General features: G+C 42.9%; 2 protein-coding genes across 5 annotated transcripts; both read right to left on the bottom strand.

Annotated features, from left to right (window-relative positions):
- Positions 1 to 5: 5 nt before the first annotated feature.
- Positions 6 to 9081, bottom strand: LOC133504718 (lymphocyte function-associated antigen 3-like). 2 transcript variants are annotated; one of them, XM_061827254.1, is made up of 12 exons: positions 8877 to 9081; positions 8697 to 8776; positions 7836 to 7994; positions 7643 to 7768; positions 4988 to 5151; positions 1555 to 1645; positions 1381 to 1479; positions 1053 to 1073; positions 949 to 969; positions 738 to 764; positions 599 to 664; positions 6 to 529 (listed from the first exon to the last, which is right to left on the bottom strand). In XM_061827254.1, exons 2-12 carry the CDS (start codon positions 8767 to 8769, stop codon positions 510 to 512), a joined length of 867 nt encoding a protein of 288 aa, XP_061683238.1. In that variant the 5' UTR covers positions 8770 to 8776; positions 8877 to 9081; the 3' UTR covers positions 6 to 509. The 2 variants fall into 2 exon arrangements, with proteins under 2 accessions (XP_061683238.1, XP_061683248.1); XM_061827264.1 differs by having other exon boundaries at positions 8976 to 9063.
- A 915-nt stretch (positions 9082 to 9996) lies between these two features.
- On the bottom strand, positions 9997 to 16420 carry LOC133504664 (cytochrome P450 4F3). 3 transcript variants are annotated; one of them, XM_061827160.1, is made up of 14 exons: positions 16351 to 16420; positions 15368 to 15572; positions 15108 to 15252; positions 14979 to 15032; positions 14405 to 14532; positions 12918 to 13039; positions 12702 to 12848; positions 12489 to 12603; positions 12105 to 12171; positions 11878 to 12007; positions 11673 to 11806; positions 11522 to 11586; positions 10713 to 10795; positions 9997 to 10615 (listed from the first exon to the last, which is right to left on the bottom strand). In XM_061827160.1, coding segments are annotated over exons 1-14 (1611 nt in total). In that variant the 5' UTR covers positions 16353 to 16420; the 3' UTR covers positions 9997 to 10401. The 3 variants fall into 3 exon arrangements, with proteins under 3 accessions (XP_061683144.1, XP_061683164.1, XP_061683154.1); XM_061827180.1 differs by having other exon boundaries at positions 11540 to 11586; XM_061827170.1 differs by lacking the exon at positions 16351 to 16420 and having other exon boundaries at positions 15368 to 16312.
- Positions 16421 to 16446: the final 26 nt, after the last annotated feature.

Below are 16446 nucleotides of genomic sequence, written 5' to 3'. Positions count from 1 at the left end.
CCAGATGCTTTAAGATTGACATTTTGTTTTATTGTACAGTTTAAAATATACTCAACTCAATTTCATCTTGGTGTTACTTTCAAAGCATAAAATACAGCCTAAAGTGATAATCAGAAATGAAAAAAAAAAAATAGAAAACTCCATGTAGCTAATGAGCAACATGTTAAAATGTTAAAAAGTTAAAAATTTTAGTGTTGAAAAGATGTCAGGTGCAGAAATGTTTATCACAAGTGCACAATGATGCGATTGTTGAGTGACAATTGTCTGTTATTCCCCCCCCCCCCCCCCCCACGTCAGATGCCGCCCACAGGATTGGTGCTGACCCCGCCAAGCATGTGGGCCAGCACAATGGCGCACACGCTGGAGTATTTCCTGGTATTGTCTAGGGTTGACTTTTCAATTCTGCACCATGCCCGATTCCTTTTTTCGTCTTTGTTGAAAGGCACACAATCCTAGCCGGCTTGTGAAGAAAAGCGTGTGCAACTGTTAAGAGACCGATCTCGGGCCTCCTACGTCATTGGTGTTTCCTCTGGAAAGGAAAACTGTAACGAATGAAATTGTGACAGATCTTGTTAAGTGAAGTTTATTCCAGTCGTACCTTCCGCTGGTGCCTTCTCTTGGCGAGCTGGGCTGCCGTTTGATGCGTGAGCACCTGGACTTTCATCTGTTTTTTTTTTTTCCCCAAAAAAGTATTTTAATAGCTTGAAATAGTCATCATTAAAATAACTGACACTTACGTTGACTCTCCTGCTTCCTCCAGAAGTCTGAGGTGGTGAAAGAGGGGAGAGCTCAAACTCAAATAATAATTAAAATGGTATTGCTGTAGTGGCAATTTACACTTCATATTATGCATAGGCATGCTTTAATGGAAAAAGAATCACAAGTAAGTGCGGTTTGGCCATCTGAGGGTAGCCGACAATATCAAAAAGTGTTCTGCTTTCCACTGACCTGCTTCCCATGGCATGGATGCTAGGGATAAAAATAAAAAATTGTAAGAGTTTTAAATCACATGTGAAGAATGAAGCTAAATTTCACTTAAACTTCATGCTTACCTTTCTGGAAGAACCACATCCCTGTGTGACGTTAACATATGTTAAAATCCCAGAAAACAAAACTTGAATTTTGAATATATTTTCTCCCATATTACATAATTGAAATAAAATATTAACTGGAGTCAATCTAATGCCGTGAAACCTTTATCAAGTAGTAAGTTTATGAGTAATGCTGGACAAAGTAAAGTGCAAAAAGATTTTTTTAATTTGGTAACAATACTCCACCCTGCAAAAATACAAATCAAGTTATTATTAAAATCCTCATTTAAGGGAAATACCACCAGATGAAATGAACATGGGCTCAAACAGGAAGTTGTCATTTTCCTACCTGTTCTGCATTTGTGAATGAGCACCAGCACCACGACTGCAGTCAGGAGACAGATGAAGACTGTCAGGCCTGTGTTGACCTTCAGACTTCCTGCACTCGCTGTTGGAACAAACACTTTTTTGGTTCTGTTTGATAGAATAAGAATTAACCAAACATTGTATTGGGCCTGCTTACGCGCAAGAAATGGGTTTTGAACAGATGGGCTGGCCTTCATGCTGACTGGATTCTGTAACTCGCACTTAATGTCAGCTGCACTTGAAGAGTCCTGAGAGGTGAGCAAGAGCCAACATCCCATCAGCATATTTTTAGACCGCCGCAAAAAAGTATCCACAAACATTTCCATTGACACCTTTTACAACAAACTTTAAAAAGGTACACTATCCATCCATCCATTTTCTTCGATGCTTATCCTCACAAGGGTTGCGTGGAGCGCTGGAGCCTATTCCAGCTGTCAATGGGCAGGAGGCGGGGTACACCCTGAACTGGTTGCCAGCCAATCGCAGGGCACATTGAGACGAACAGCCGCACTCACAATCACACTTAGGGGCAATTTAGAGTGTCCAATTAATGTTGCATGTTTTTGAAATATTGGAGGAAACCGGAGTGCCCAGAGGAAACCCACGCAGGCACGGGGAGAACATGCAAACTCCACACAGGCAGGTCTGGGATTGAACCCGGGACCTCAGAACTGTGAGGCCAATGCTTTACCAGCTGACCACCATACCGCCCCAGGCACAATATAATATTTATAAACTTTGCCCTTCATCCTAGCAGAGACTCTTCTGTCAAATAGAACACCAGACACCTTTCGCCAGCTGTTCTAACCTGCTTGGACAAGTTTCTTCACTTCCTTACCACACTCACCATTGCTCTGGATTATTGACCCCAAGTATTTGAAGTCGTCCACCCTCGCAATCTCTTCTCCCTGTTGCCTCACTCTTCCCCCTCCACTCTTCTCATTCACACACATGTAATGAAGAAAATGAGTATTTGAGCACCCTGCTATATTGCAAGTTCTTCCTCTTAGAAATCATAGAGGGGTCTGAAATTTTCATCATTAGTCCATGTCCACTGTGAAAGAGATAATCTAAAAAGAAAAATCCAGAAATCACAATGTAAGATTTTTTTTAACAATTTATTTGTGTGATACAGCTTCAAATAAGTATTTGTACGCCTGAGGAAACCAATATTAATATTTATTACAGAGGTCAAACGTTTCCCGTCGTTGTTCACCAGGTTTGCACACACTGCAGGAGGGATTTTTACCCACTCCTCCACACAGATCTTCTCAAGATCAGACAGGTTTTTGGGCTGTCGCTGAGAAACACGGAGTTTCGGCTCCCTCCAAAGATTTTGTATTGGGTTTAGGTCTGGAGATTGCCTAGGCCAATGCCAGAAATTTAATATGCTTCTTGCGGAGCCACTCCTTGGTTTTCCTGGCTGTGTGCTTCGGGTCATTGTCATGTTGAAAGACCCTGCCACGACCCATCTTCAATGCTCTGACTGAGGGAAAGAGGTTGTTCCCCAAAATCTCACAATACGTGGCCGCGGTCATCCTCTCCTTAATACAGTGCAGTCGTTCTGTCCCATGTGCAGAAAAACCCCCAAAGCATGATGCTACCACCCCCATGCTTCACAGTAGGGATGGTGTTCTTTGGATGGAACTCAACATTCGTCTTCCTCCAACACAGTTAGTGGAATTATGCCCAAAAAGTTCCATTTTGGTCTCATCTGACCACAAAACTTTCTCCCATGACTCCTCTGTATCGTCCAAATGGTCATTGGCAAACTTAAGGCGGGCCTTGACATGTGCTGGTTTAAGCAGGGGAACCTTCTGCGCCATGCATGATTTCAAACTATGACATCTTAGTGTATTACCAACAGTCACCTTGGAAACGGTGGTGCAAGTTCGTTTCAGGTCATTGACCAAGTCCTGTTGTATAGTCCTGGGCTGATTCCTCACCTTTCTAAGGATCATTAAGACCCCACGAAGTGATATCTTGCGTGGGGCTCCACTCCGATTGAGATTGACCATAACGTTTAGCTTCTTGCATTTTCTAATGATTGCTCCCACAGTGGACCTTTTTTCACCAAACTGCTTGGCAATTTCTCCGTAGCCGTTTCCAGCCATGTGGAGTTGTACAATTTTGTCTCTGGTGTCTTTGGACAGCTCTTTGGTCTTGGCAATGTTACAACCTTGAGTCTTACTGATTGTATGGGGTGGACAGGTGTCTTTATGCAGCTAAAAACCTCACACAGGTGCATCTGATTCAGGACAATACATAGAGTAGAGGTGGACTGCTAAAGGCGGACTAACAGGTCTTTGAGTGTCAGAGTTCTAGCTGATAGACAGGTGTTCAAATACTTATTTGCAGCTGTATCACGCAAAAATCGTTTAAAAAAAAAATCATACATTGTGATTTCGGGAGTTTTCTTTTTAGATTATCTCTCTCACAGTGGACATGCACTTACAATGAAAATTTCAGACTCGTCCATGATTTCTAAGTGGGAGAACTTGCAACATAGCAGGGTCTTCAAATACTTATTTTCTTCACTGTGTATTCTGTTTTACTTCGGCTAATCTTCATTCCTCTCCTTTCCAGTGCGTGCCTCCATCTTTCTTATTGTTCCTCCACCTGCTCTCTGCTTTCACTGGAGATCACAATTTCATCTGTGAACATCATGGTCCAAGGTGATTCCAGTCTAACCTCATCTGTCAGCCTATCTATTACCACAGCAAACAGGAAGGGGCTCAAAGTTGATACCTGATGCAGTCCCACCTCCACCTTAAATTCTTATGTCACACCTACGGCACACCTCACCACTGTTCTGCTGACCTCATACATGTCCTGTACTATTCAGAGATATTTCTCGCCACACCAGAGTTCCGCATGCGGTACTACAGTTCCTACCTTGGTACTCTGTCATAGACCATTACTAGATCCTCAAAGTTGCAATCTAGCTCCTTCTGACCTTCCCTGTACATCTCTGTAGTCCACCTTTTGCCAAAAGGCAGCTGGGATAAGCTCCAGCGACCCACGACTCTAACCGGGATAAGTAGTGTGGAAAATTAAGGCAAATAATGCATCTGTGGTACTCTTTCAAGGCATGAAACCATACTGTTGCTCACAAATACTTACTTCTGTCCCGTGTCTACCCTCTAGTACCATTTCCCATAACTTCATTGCGTGGCTCATCTCATAGTTTCCACATCGTCTTTGTTCTTAAATATGAGTAAGCTCATATTGCACTTTTCCTCCATTCCTCAGGCATCTTCTCACCTGCTAGTATTCTATTGAACAAGCTAGTCAAAAACTGGACAGCCACCTCTCAAAGATCTTCCTGTACCTCCACAGGAATGTCTTCAGGACCAACTGCCTTTCCATTTTTCAATTTAATCTTTTAAGTCCCATTTTTCCCCAAATTGTCCTACCTTTAAACACAATGACTTTGTGGCTTACAATAATATTTCATCCATTTTTTTCTTTTAAGAAAATGTTTAATTGAACATCATGGGTTACTACACTATTTTAATAATGTCATGATGTTGGTACTTGGAAAGCCAAAGTATTTTTCAAAATTGTACTTAATGTAAAAAGTAAAATACCTTTCGAATGACGCGCTCCACGGACGAATTGGGCTCCAAGGAATTGCCGAGCATCCAGGTGTAGGTGACTGGTTCGGCCCCCGTGGTGTTGCCGGCACACGTCAACGTACAAACTGTCCTCTCGGTATCACAGGATGTTACGACACTGGGCTCGGGGACGGGGACTTGAAGAAGAAACACAAAGCGCCTCACTCAGTTGTTTCATCTTCTAACTCTTGTGGTTTGGTTTTCTCAATCAGAAAGAACAGGAAGCGCACGTTATTTACAGATCGTAACTCCGGCTGGCAAAAACTCAGACCATTCAGTTAATTTGGCCAAGGCAGAGTGATTTTGAAAACAGGATCAATGGCTTGAAATATGATCTTAGCCTTTTTCCTTTATAGCCGTAGTTTGAATCCGTGAAGAATCACTTGAAGGGAAGACATTTGAGGTCCATTGCTTTCACGGGACATGAAACGCTGGCCACTGCAAGAGTGCTGGAGCCTATCCCAACTGTCATTGGGCAGTCGGCAGGGTACACCCTGAACTGATTGCCAGCCAATACCAAGGCACAATCCATGAAATCCTCAAAATCATGAAACATATAACTGAGTGTAAGTAAGTTTCTTTCAGCTTGTCCCTTTCGGGGTCGCCACAGCGTGTCATCTCAGATAAACGCACATATATGTTTGGCACAATTTTTACACGAGATGCCCTTCCTGACGCCTTCTCAGGGAGTGGAGGCCCCAGTGGGATACAAACCCAGAACCCCTGGTTTACCAAATCAGTGCTCTAACCACTGAGCTACGGGGTACTACTACTACTACTACTACTACTACTGTGAATCCTCATGATACACCTGCAGTTGTGAAACTCTTCTTTGATTGTGTCTGCGTGACTAGTATACTGCCACCCGGTGGCCAAGTCACTCACACCAGACAGAGTCGCCATCAATTCATCCCAATATATTCATTCATTCATGCATTCATTCATTTTCCGAGGATCTTATCTTCACAAGGGTAGCGTGAGTGGAGCTATCAACAGGCAGGAGGCAGGGTAAACCTTGAACTAGTTGCAAGCCAATCACAGTGCGCATGGAGACAGACAACAGTTGTATTCACAATCACACCTAGGGGGCAATTTAGAGCCTCCAATTATTGCATGTTTATGTGATGTTGGAGGAAACTGGAGGGCCCTGAGAAAACCCATGCAGGCACGGGGAGAACATGCAAACCCCACACAGGCACGGCCAGGATTGAACCCTGGTCCTCAGAACTCTGAGGCCAACGCTCTAAACAGTTGCATCACCGTGCCGCCCATCACGATACACAAATTGTTAAATTCTTTACTTACCCAATTACAATGAAGTTGGGATGTTTTGCTAAACAAAAATAAAATGCAAAGATTTGTAAATCTTGCTCAACCTCTATTTAATTGAATACAATGCAAAGATAGCGAAAGTTGAGGAATGCTCATCAAACACTTGTTTGGAACATACCACAAATGAAGTGGCTAGTTGGGAACAGGTGGGTGCCATGATTGGGTTTAAAAGGAGATCATGTACAATTGCAAGGGAATTGGGGAATTCATCATATACAGTCCATAATATCATGAAAAGATTCAGAGAATCAAGAGAAATCGAGCCGAAAAACGTTGAATGGCCGTGACCTTTGATCCCTTAGGCGGCACTGCATCAAAAACTGATGTCATTGTCTTCAGGATATCACCACATGAGATCAGGAACACTTCAGATAACCAATGTCAGTAAATACAATTCAGCGCTACATCTGCAAGTGCCAGTTAAAACTCTACTATGCAAAGCAAAAGCCACTTATCAACAACACCCAGAAACCCCACCGTCTTCTGTGATCCGAAGAGTCCACATTGTGGACGTGGTGTCCTCCAGGCCAGAGAGTAAAAGAACCATCTTTAGTATTATGGACGCAAAGTTCAAAAAGCAGCATCTGTGATGGCATGGGCCTCTGTTAGTGCCACTGGGATTGGTAACTTCCATGTCTGTTTAGACACCATTAATACTGAAAGTTAAATAGAGGTTTTGGAGAAACATATGCTACCATCCAAGCAACAACTTTTCCACGGACGCCCCTGCTTATTTCAGCAGGACAATACACAACCACATTTACACATTTTGCAACAACGTGGCTTCATAGGAAAAGAGTGCGGGTACTAGACTGGCCTGCCTCCAGTCGAAACCTGTCTCCCACTAAAAATGTGTGCCACATTATCAAGTGTGAAATATGACAATGAAGACTCTGGACTGTTGAACAGCTGAAGTTGTAAATCAAGCAAAAATGGGAAAGCTTTTGATCTACAAAGCTTCGACAATTTGTGTCCTCAGTTTCCAAACATTTATTGAGTATTGTTAAATAAAAAGATAGCCATCAAATTCTAAGTTAATGATTATTTACACAAAACAGTAAAGTTTATTAGTTTGAACATTAAATTGTCTTTTTAATGTAGTCCATTCAATATAGGTTGACCATGAATTGCAAATCATTGTATTATTTATGTTTCACAAGGTTTCCAATTTCAATGGAACTGGGTTTGTACATTCTATTTAAGTTGATGTCATCGTTTTCAGTTCAAGTCAAAGGTAGTTTATTTTCTTCCACCAGAATATTCCAAACATCCTAACAAAAAGGATGATCCACTTACAGATCACGGCAAGATGAGTCAGCGAGGCGGAGAATAAGTTGATCTCAGGCGTGTATGTGCCACTGTCATTCGGAGTCAACTCTGTGATGGTAAGCTCTCCGTTGACGTAGTTCAGTGTCGAGCGATCTTGAATTATAGAGAAGCATTCAGCATCCCAGACGACCCTCCAGCACCTCTGAATTGGATCGCTTACTCTTGAATTGCCGATACACCTCGATTTCGTCCCCGGCCCACTCGACGGCGATGTTGGGCCCGTGCTTCCAAAAGATGCTCGTGAGGGGGCCGCTATGAGCCGGCACCCCGTCAGGCCTGAGTACAATGGCATCGCCCACCTTCTTGTAAACTTTGGAGCCTGAAAAGGACGGCAAATACTGTGATCGACCTATTTTGGGTCTCGATCACAGGGGTCTCAAAAGACATTTTTCTAAGGATGCACTCTTCCGCTGACAACATCAGACCTCAGCTGCGTTCGATCATTCACTTGCTTCCTGCTTCATAAACACAACACTGTATCAAAATTATCATCCATTTTCATTATTTGTTTATTTTCTTTATCGTTACCCTGGCAAATATCAGGCTAAGGTTGAGGTACATTCTGGACCGGTTGCTGGGCAATCAAAGAACACATATAGACAATTGACAGTTTAAAGTCTTTAATTTACATAAGAAACGCGTTAATTGGGAAAGGTCGAAGTAAGCAAAGGAACGAGATGCAAACTGCAGACAGGAAAGCCGGAGCCGTGATTTAATCTTGGAAGTGCGAGGCAGACGTGCTAACCACTTCCACCATCCTTCCTTCTCAAAATGCAACTGTAGTTACGAATAATAGTAATAATAATATTAATGGTGTCTACCCGACCCCCACCCCGTAAATCGTCCTTAATCCGAATACACTTGAAAATGTACTTTTTGCAGTGCAAATAAATATCAAGCTAGCAAAAAATCATCAGCGCGAGTTTAGTTTTCAGCGTGTGGTAAACGACACTAAACATATTGCGTTCCCAAAACACGACTTCCGTATGAAAGTTTTCCCAAAAATAAAACTTGACAGTACCAGTACAACAAGAGTCCAACATAACGAAGATCACCAGTAGGCACACCGGCATCTTTCTCGTCAGCTCGGCCATCAATAATCTGGGGGGACGGCGGCAGCAGTAAAAAAAAAAACAAAAAAAAACCAAAACAATCTGTTCAACCGTGAAAACAAGTCAACAGTAATGTTTTGGACCTTCACCTTGCCGGGGAAGGACTTTATTGTAACTATGAGCGGTCATTTGTTTCCGGAAAGAAGAACGTTGGAAGCTCCCCTTTCCACACTAAGCACAGCACTCACATGCTCCACCCAAATCGTACTGGAAACTCTGCCAGAAGGAAAAGCCAAATGCGTGCAGCACGACCCCATTGTGGGCTGCCTTATGAATCACTCACACATTCCCCACTGCTGCCTAATCACCACTAGATAGGGTTCTTTTTAAAAGTGACTCATCAAATGAAAAAAAAAAAAGTTTTGGGAAGATACCTTTGCGGTTTTGGTGTGCCTTAACTTCAACAGTGCATACTGTGGACCTTGCGCAATCGATATGCAACAATTGAACGAATTGTTATGCATCATGGCTACATTATTACGCAAAATCATGACCTATGTTGTTCATTTTCTGCTGTTCAATGGCTGTTGTCTTCGTTTCAAGATGCATTGTGGGTAATGCTGGGAATATGATTTTGGAAATGTAGATGTTACATATACAAGTTACATTGTTGAAAATGTAATAGTAGTGCAACTATTTCAATTACTTTTTCAAAGAATTGTCACTCATGCCATTTGGATTACGCTAATTTAGAATGGATGCAACAGGAGCCTTGGATGATTGGAATTTACCACATACAGCATATGTTCTTTACACAAATAGTCACCTGATAACAAAACACGATGAAATGTAAGTAATTTAAAATGTGCTCGCAGTTACAATATTTTGTGTACAGAACATGAAAAACACATCATATTGACCTAATGACAAATGTGCACAGTTCAAACAACAGCAGCCCATATGACGACCAGATAAGTGAATGTTCCACAAAAATAAATAAATAAAATCCAAAATGGTAAAGATGAAACTGTTCAAAAGTCAAATGTTCTTTCATGTGTACAAGTGTAACTGAGTCCAACATCTCTGACAAGCTAATAGATTAGACAACAAGGCGGCACTTGAGGGTCATATGTGGAAAATTATGTAAGTGTTTGAAACTGCAGCCAAAATGGCACATGACCAGAGAGAGACAATTCCAATCATTAGCACCCGTAGAGGATGTGATGTGAAATAATAATAATAAAGACAAATCAGAGATTTGGTAGCTTCTTTATTAAATTTCATAAAAATGATAATGGATATTTCCAAGAGGCACTGTAATTTAATTACACATTATTTTCACAGCAATGTAATCGATGACAAGCAATCTATTTTGAAATTGAATGACATAATGTGGTTCCATCCCCAACAATGTTTTGGGATAAACTTTCCTTAAAATGGACAAATAAATGTTCTAAAAGGCAGATTTGCTTTTGGAATTGGGAAGTTATGTTTTCACTAGTTTAAAGAAAAAACATTTTCCTCAAACCTATAAATGAGAAAATCATGAAAATGATCATTTTGCAGTGGCCTTTCATTTCTTTCCAGAGCTATATCTGTATTGTATGATTAGGATTATTATTATTATTGCCCTAAACAGAAAACAATTTTGGTCGACAATGCAACAAAACAGCCTCATGCATCCCGGGGCACCCAGCCACTGGGCGGCTCCAGAGGCTCCAGCCGCAACCACAGGCCACCCTGCGCCCTCAGCACAAGCTGGGGCAGGCGGCGGACCTCTGCGGAGCCAAATTCAGGGTTGGGCCCCGGTGTCAAGCGGAACCTGAGCAGCGTCAGTGACACGACAACTCGGAGCTCCGCCAGCGCAAATTTCTGACCGATGCAGTTTCTGTGAAAGCAAAAAAAAAAAAAAAAAACACATGCATCTCGTCAGCAACAGAATATAGCCGCCGTGTGATGGAGCTGCGATAGGCGTGAGGTCGCACCTGGGGCCTGACGAGAAGGGAATAAAAGCGTGCGACGACCGGGCCTCTTGGTTGACTGGTTCAAAACGCAGAGGATCGAACTCCTTCCAGAGAGTACATGACACAGTCAAGGCCGTGCATTTATTCATATAAAACAGCGGCAGCGGCAGGCCGTGCATTTGGTCCCTGGGGCTTTGAGTTGGGACGTACCACACTTAATTCACCTTTTAATAGCACAACAATCGAGTCGACACCACCAATACTAGACAAATACGCAATATAATAGCACACAGCTGTGCCACGTATATGTTGCAGCAGTTCAGAATCAATATTTATGTAATAACGGGAGAAAAACAGGAAAAATAAATAAAATACATCACATTTACCAGAGGTGGTGATAAATGAAATATACTTTTGAGTGCGGATTGCTATACAGATATGTTTTGCTAGCTCTGAGCAACCAATCAGAGGATTGAAAAATGATGACGTTAATGTGGGCCAGTTAGACACCTCTGTGAAGCAAATCTGAATTCTGATTGGTTAAAGAAACAATCCCACTGCTAATATAGTTTGCATTAAAAAACATCGACAAGCATGACCGATTGGGAAGTTCCCTGGACAAACTAGAGTGACATGGCAACACATATACGCCAAATCTGATTGGCCAAAACCATCTGAAAACAACATGGGCAAGAAAAATGTTACGAAATGAACAGAGTAGACTGTCGGGAATAAATTAATACAATTTCATGTATGCTGTAAATGGAAGCCAATGCTTCCGATAGTGTTAGAAGTCTATCACTGGCATAAAGTGAAGATTGATTTCTTACGTGTGGATTTGTCCATACCCCAGGGTTGTGGTGTGTTCCGTAAATGCTGACTAAACAGATGGCACCTGTAGGAGGTTTGTGGAAAAAGGACTTTCAGACAAGTGGACACGCAGAAATCGTCTGATCCGATCCCTCTTTTTTTTCCTTGTACCTTTTGGTACTGTCCGGTTCCCAGGCAGCGGCATGTCTTGGGTGTACTTCCTCGTCACGGCCTGGACTGGCGAGTGTAACCTCAGCGCTTCCCTGATGCACATGGTGGTGAAAGGCAGGTTGGACAGATCTTCCCTGTGGATGAACGCATATGAGTCAGTCCCACCGCCGCTTTTCCAATACAATATGTTCGTGTTTTTCCTCACCATTCTATTTGCCGTCCTTCACGCCCCCTCAAAAGCTCCAGCACCTCCCTCCGACATTGCTCTTGAAAGTGCGTGTGGCGTGCTAAATTGTACAGTGTCCAGCAAATGGCACTGGCTGTGGTGTCATGACCTGCAAAAGAACACGGCAGAGGTTGATTGTCACATCTCCATGTGATGCCTGGGACATGTCCGGTAAAAGCTCCGACATGGCGGTCTGACGGTCTCACCGGCAAACATGAAAGTGTTGGCCTCAGCTTCCACCTCCTCGTCTGTTAAGCCTCGTCCATCTTCATCCTGAAATGTGAGATGAAACGTTTGTTTACATGATCTTTCTTATGGAAACCCATTCGAAATTATGTGACTTGTGCTTCTATACGTGATTTATGCTACTTGAACTTTTAGTTTGTTCTTGCTTGACTGAAAACATTTGTGCTGGTTGATCATCGGGGCCACATTGAAGGGGAAAATTCTTCAGCTTTAAGAAGACTTTTGATGTCAAACCCAAATGACCTCAGTGTCCAGCAGAAATAAATACATTGACCTCAGTGTTTCAATACTTGCGGGGTGCAGTATGGATTATTTGTTGATTGTCTCATTGTGCAAATGAAGACCTTGGCCAGCAGTATGATGTCCACAAAATCCTTTTTCCTTTCAGGCGTGGAGGTGGAATCAGATGAGGTCTGGTTGAGGCGGGTACGGCGCCTCTGGACCACTTCCCTTGTAAAACTGCATGAATAGCGGTCACAATAGTCCTTAAGTCACACGGTTAAAGATGGCTCAGCATTATTTTTAGTTGCTTGAACGTGTTAGGGTTAGGGTGTTACCCGTGGACAATATTTAAAGCCCTTTTAAAGCGTTTTCCTTGCGGCGTCTTCCAGTAAATCCAGTCCCAGTGGTGCAAAATGTTTTGGCGCCGTTCGATGATCCGATTGCTCAGCTCCACTACGGCTGACACGTACTCGCTGGTTGACCTGGAGCGAGACAAGACGTGTTGGGTCAAAGGTCAAAGAGAGAGGAACGGTGGACGGGCGCATCCTCACTCCTGACAGTTGCTGCTGTAGCTGAAGGCGCATTTCAGCAAACTGTCCAAAGTCATCAGGGTGACATGGTCGAATATCTCCACGGTCGCGTTCCCCTCTGCCACCAGACGCCGCCACTTATCCTGCGTGATACGTGGAGGGGAAGGCACAAACACTTTCTACATCAGGGCTCAGCAACCTTTTTGAGGCTGAGGGCTACTTCGTGAGCACCGATCGTATGAAGGGCTACATGACTTGTATGTGGCAAATTTCCAGACTCAGTTAATCACACGTACATAAAATATTATTGTTTTAAATCATTGTAGTAAATGACATTACAGGTACTTTAAAATTTTAACTCACGTAAGCAACCCAGATTCACAATTTAAAGCACAAATAATAGTAACAATTTGTGGCCTATGGTATTTTTAGAACATACCTCGTGGGCGCCTTATATGGTCCTCGCGGGCTACCATTAACCCACGGGCACCGCGTCGGTGACCTACATGCTAGCTGAATGTCCGTGTCAAAATGTCTTCTAACGTGGACAACTCTGATGAATTGAAATGACTCAAGAAAGCGTCAGCGCTTGGAAATTATAAAAAAATCAATCTATCCTCTCTGACGCTGTGGTGACACCGCGGACCCCTCGGCCAATCCCAGCTATCATCGGGCAGAAGGCGGGGCACACCCTGACCTGGATGCCAGCCAATCGGAGGGCACACAGAGACAAACAGTCGCACTCACAATCACGCCAAGGGGCAATTTAAAGTCTCCAATTAATGTTGCATGTTTTTGGGATGTGGGAGGAAACCGGAGTGGCCGGAGAAAACCCACGCAGGCACGAGAGAACATGCAAACTCCACACAGGTGGGGCCGGGATTGAACCCGAACCTTTAGAACTGTGAGGGCAACGCTCTAACCAGTTGCCCCACCATGCTGCCAATAATATTAATATGCACTAGCAGCGTTTCATACATTTATTCAGACAAGAAAAAAAACATTACATTAGAAAATTTTCAGAACACACCGGCAAAGAAAAGTGATCTTGTCTTAATTTGATGAAAAATTGACAAACGCAAAACTATTATTCTGTTGTATGAATGGCAACAGGTGGATGGATACATAGCAAATTTAATCTCATCTTTTGCCATCCAGTGGAGGAACATTTCATTGTTCTCCCCATCACAACAGAGCCCTGGCATCAATTACAGATGACCAAAGATGCAATACTGTATTTGAAGTAAATGTGTAAGTACGTTTCACTGGATAATTTCCCATGGTACACCTGTCGAGTACTCACGGCACACTGATGCGTTACAGCACAGTGGTGGTAGTAGTGGACTGGGAATTATATAATCAGAGCCAGTGTCTGAACGTGGCCATCCAAGTAAATGCCAGCGTTGCATCCGGAAAGGCGTCCCATCTATAACAACTATCCCAACCAAACTGATGTTAACTGGCTTCAGGGACCCCTGATGCGAGGGGCTGATCGCTTTTCGCCTCACGTGCATGGCGTCCGCTGAAGTGTTAAACCTGGCAATGTAGTTCTTCAGTATGTTGAAATGAAAAGCAGGGGTCAAAAGGCGCCTCCTGCGGGACCACGCCTCCCCGTTGCTGAGCAACAGACTCTGGCCTGAAAAAAAAAAAAAAGAATTGAGGTTTGCATCATCTAGCGTTCTTGCTAAATCCTCTCTTAAGAAATATTTACCTGTGCTTCTAATCAGCAGCAGTCGATGAAATTTTAATCAACACTTTTTTTTTTTACATTTGTAATGTTTTAAAACCACAGCCATGTTTTGTTTTCATTTGAATACACTAACTTGTATTAATCCCTTGGAGGGAAATATAACATTCCCATTTGTTTTCAGAGTATTCTTTCTTATTTAGTGAGAAACATAAAATATGGTTCTTTGCTTTATGACGGTCTAATAACAAAACTCTTTCTGAGGATTAAACACATCTGCCGCGTCTGATAAACTCTCTCACACATCTATCCATCTCATCTTCCTGGCATGTTTTGAAATGTGTAAGCAGCTCATCTTACAACATGTTGTAATTGCTTCTTCATTTTTGACCCACCGAGCCATGGACGGAGATGACCATAGATGAGCTCATCCTTCACAGTAATACTAGCTGCATAGCAGGAGAAAGAGACACTGTCACACCGCAAAGAAACAGAATGAATATCCATTATTTTTATTGCTTTACCTGGTGCCATTAGGAGAGGTTTGACAAAGTCTGGGTGGAAGATTCTGACCAGGTGATAGAAGGGCCCGAGGAACCAGCTGCAGGAATGTTTATACGTCTGCACTAACTCATCCACCTGGAGGAGACCTTCCTCTGTGCTTTTCATCTGATGTTTAAACAACGACAAATAAGCGCCACTCTAGAAGCACTTGATCAAGGGCGGCCGTACAAGTTGACAAATACTGTATTTAACAACAATTATATGAATGTGCGTGACCTACCTGACCCAGATGGCCGAGGAGCCAAGAGTCTGCGTGAGGTTTGCTGAAGCAGGACAGCCTACGAGTGAACCAAGCGTGATGAAGCAACAGCCTGGTGGTCCAGAGCGTTACCAGGGCAACCAGAACCGCAGCAGCCACTTGTAAGACGTGACAAAGCGCGGCCCAGCAGAACACCTGAGAGAGGGCACGCAAGACGAGAGACATCCTGGCAAGGACAGAGAAAGCCGTTTGTTTGGTGGTGATCTGGAACGCAAACTGTCGATGTGAAGCAAACCCAGACTTGCTCTGCCTGCTTTTGAAATTATTTAGACATGAACTTCCTCCTCTGCAATCTGATTGAGACACACCTTCCTTTCAATGTTGTGGCTGGTGTGATTTGAATGACAGTATTTGCTAATTTGTGCAAATTGAAAGTAGTTAGCACATTCGCCTCACAGTTTTAAGATTTGAGGCTTCAGCTTCCTACCATATTCCAAAAACATGCACTCTTTTTTTGTTGCTAAATTTGGACAGGACAATGCGTCTTCATGAAACACATTGAGGATAGAGTTACACGAGGAAAGTTAAAAAGTGCAGGATTTAGCACAAGGCCAATTTCCAGTCATAGTCCGTTAGACATAAAAGCATGAAAAATGCATGCTGCATCCTGGAATGGATTAATGGCGTTTCTATTCATCTTAAAAGCGGACCTCTATTTTATATACAGGAGAAGTAATATGAGTTGCGAGCTGTGTCACTGAACGTATTGAACTAGTGAGTCAAGTTCTCACTGTGAAAACTTCATGTTCAAGTAAACAGAACCAGAGTTCTCACTTATGTGACTAAACTGCGACGAGATCATCCTTATTTCTGTCATTACGGTTTTCGGTGCCATTTTTGTTTAGTGTGTGCATGAGATTTTCCCCTTGTAAAATAATGTGCCTTCTCTCAATAAATTTCGGGAAACAAGAAAAGTCACAGTACAAGTGCAGTATTTAGCCTACATGCTACACAAACAAGTTGCCGTGTCAAAAACGAACTGCAGAGGGAAGCATTGGGTCCCCGATAACTTTAAGTGCGTCGACCACAAGAAAGTTCAA

This window comes from Syngnathoides biaculeatus, chromosome 2 (assembly GCF_019802595.1).
Source record: "Syngnathoides biaculeatus isolate LvHL_M chromosome 2, ASM1980259v1, whole genome shotgun sequence".
NCBI classification, from domain to species: Eukaryota; Metazoa; Chordata; class Actinopteri; order Syngnathiformes; family Syngnathidae; genus Syngnathoides; species Syngnathoides biaculeatus.
The sequence above is the reverse complement of the archived record's forward strand: the minus strand, read 5'-3'. Positions and strand labels throughout refer to the sequence as shown.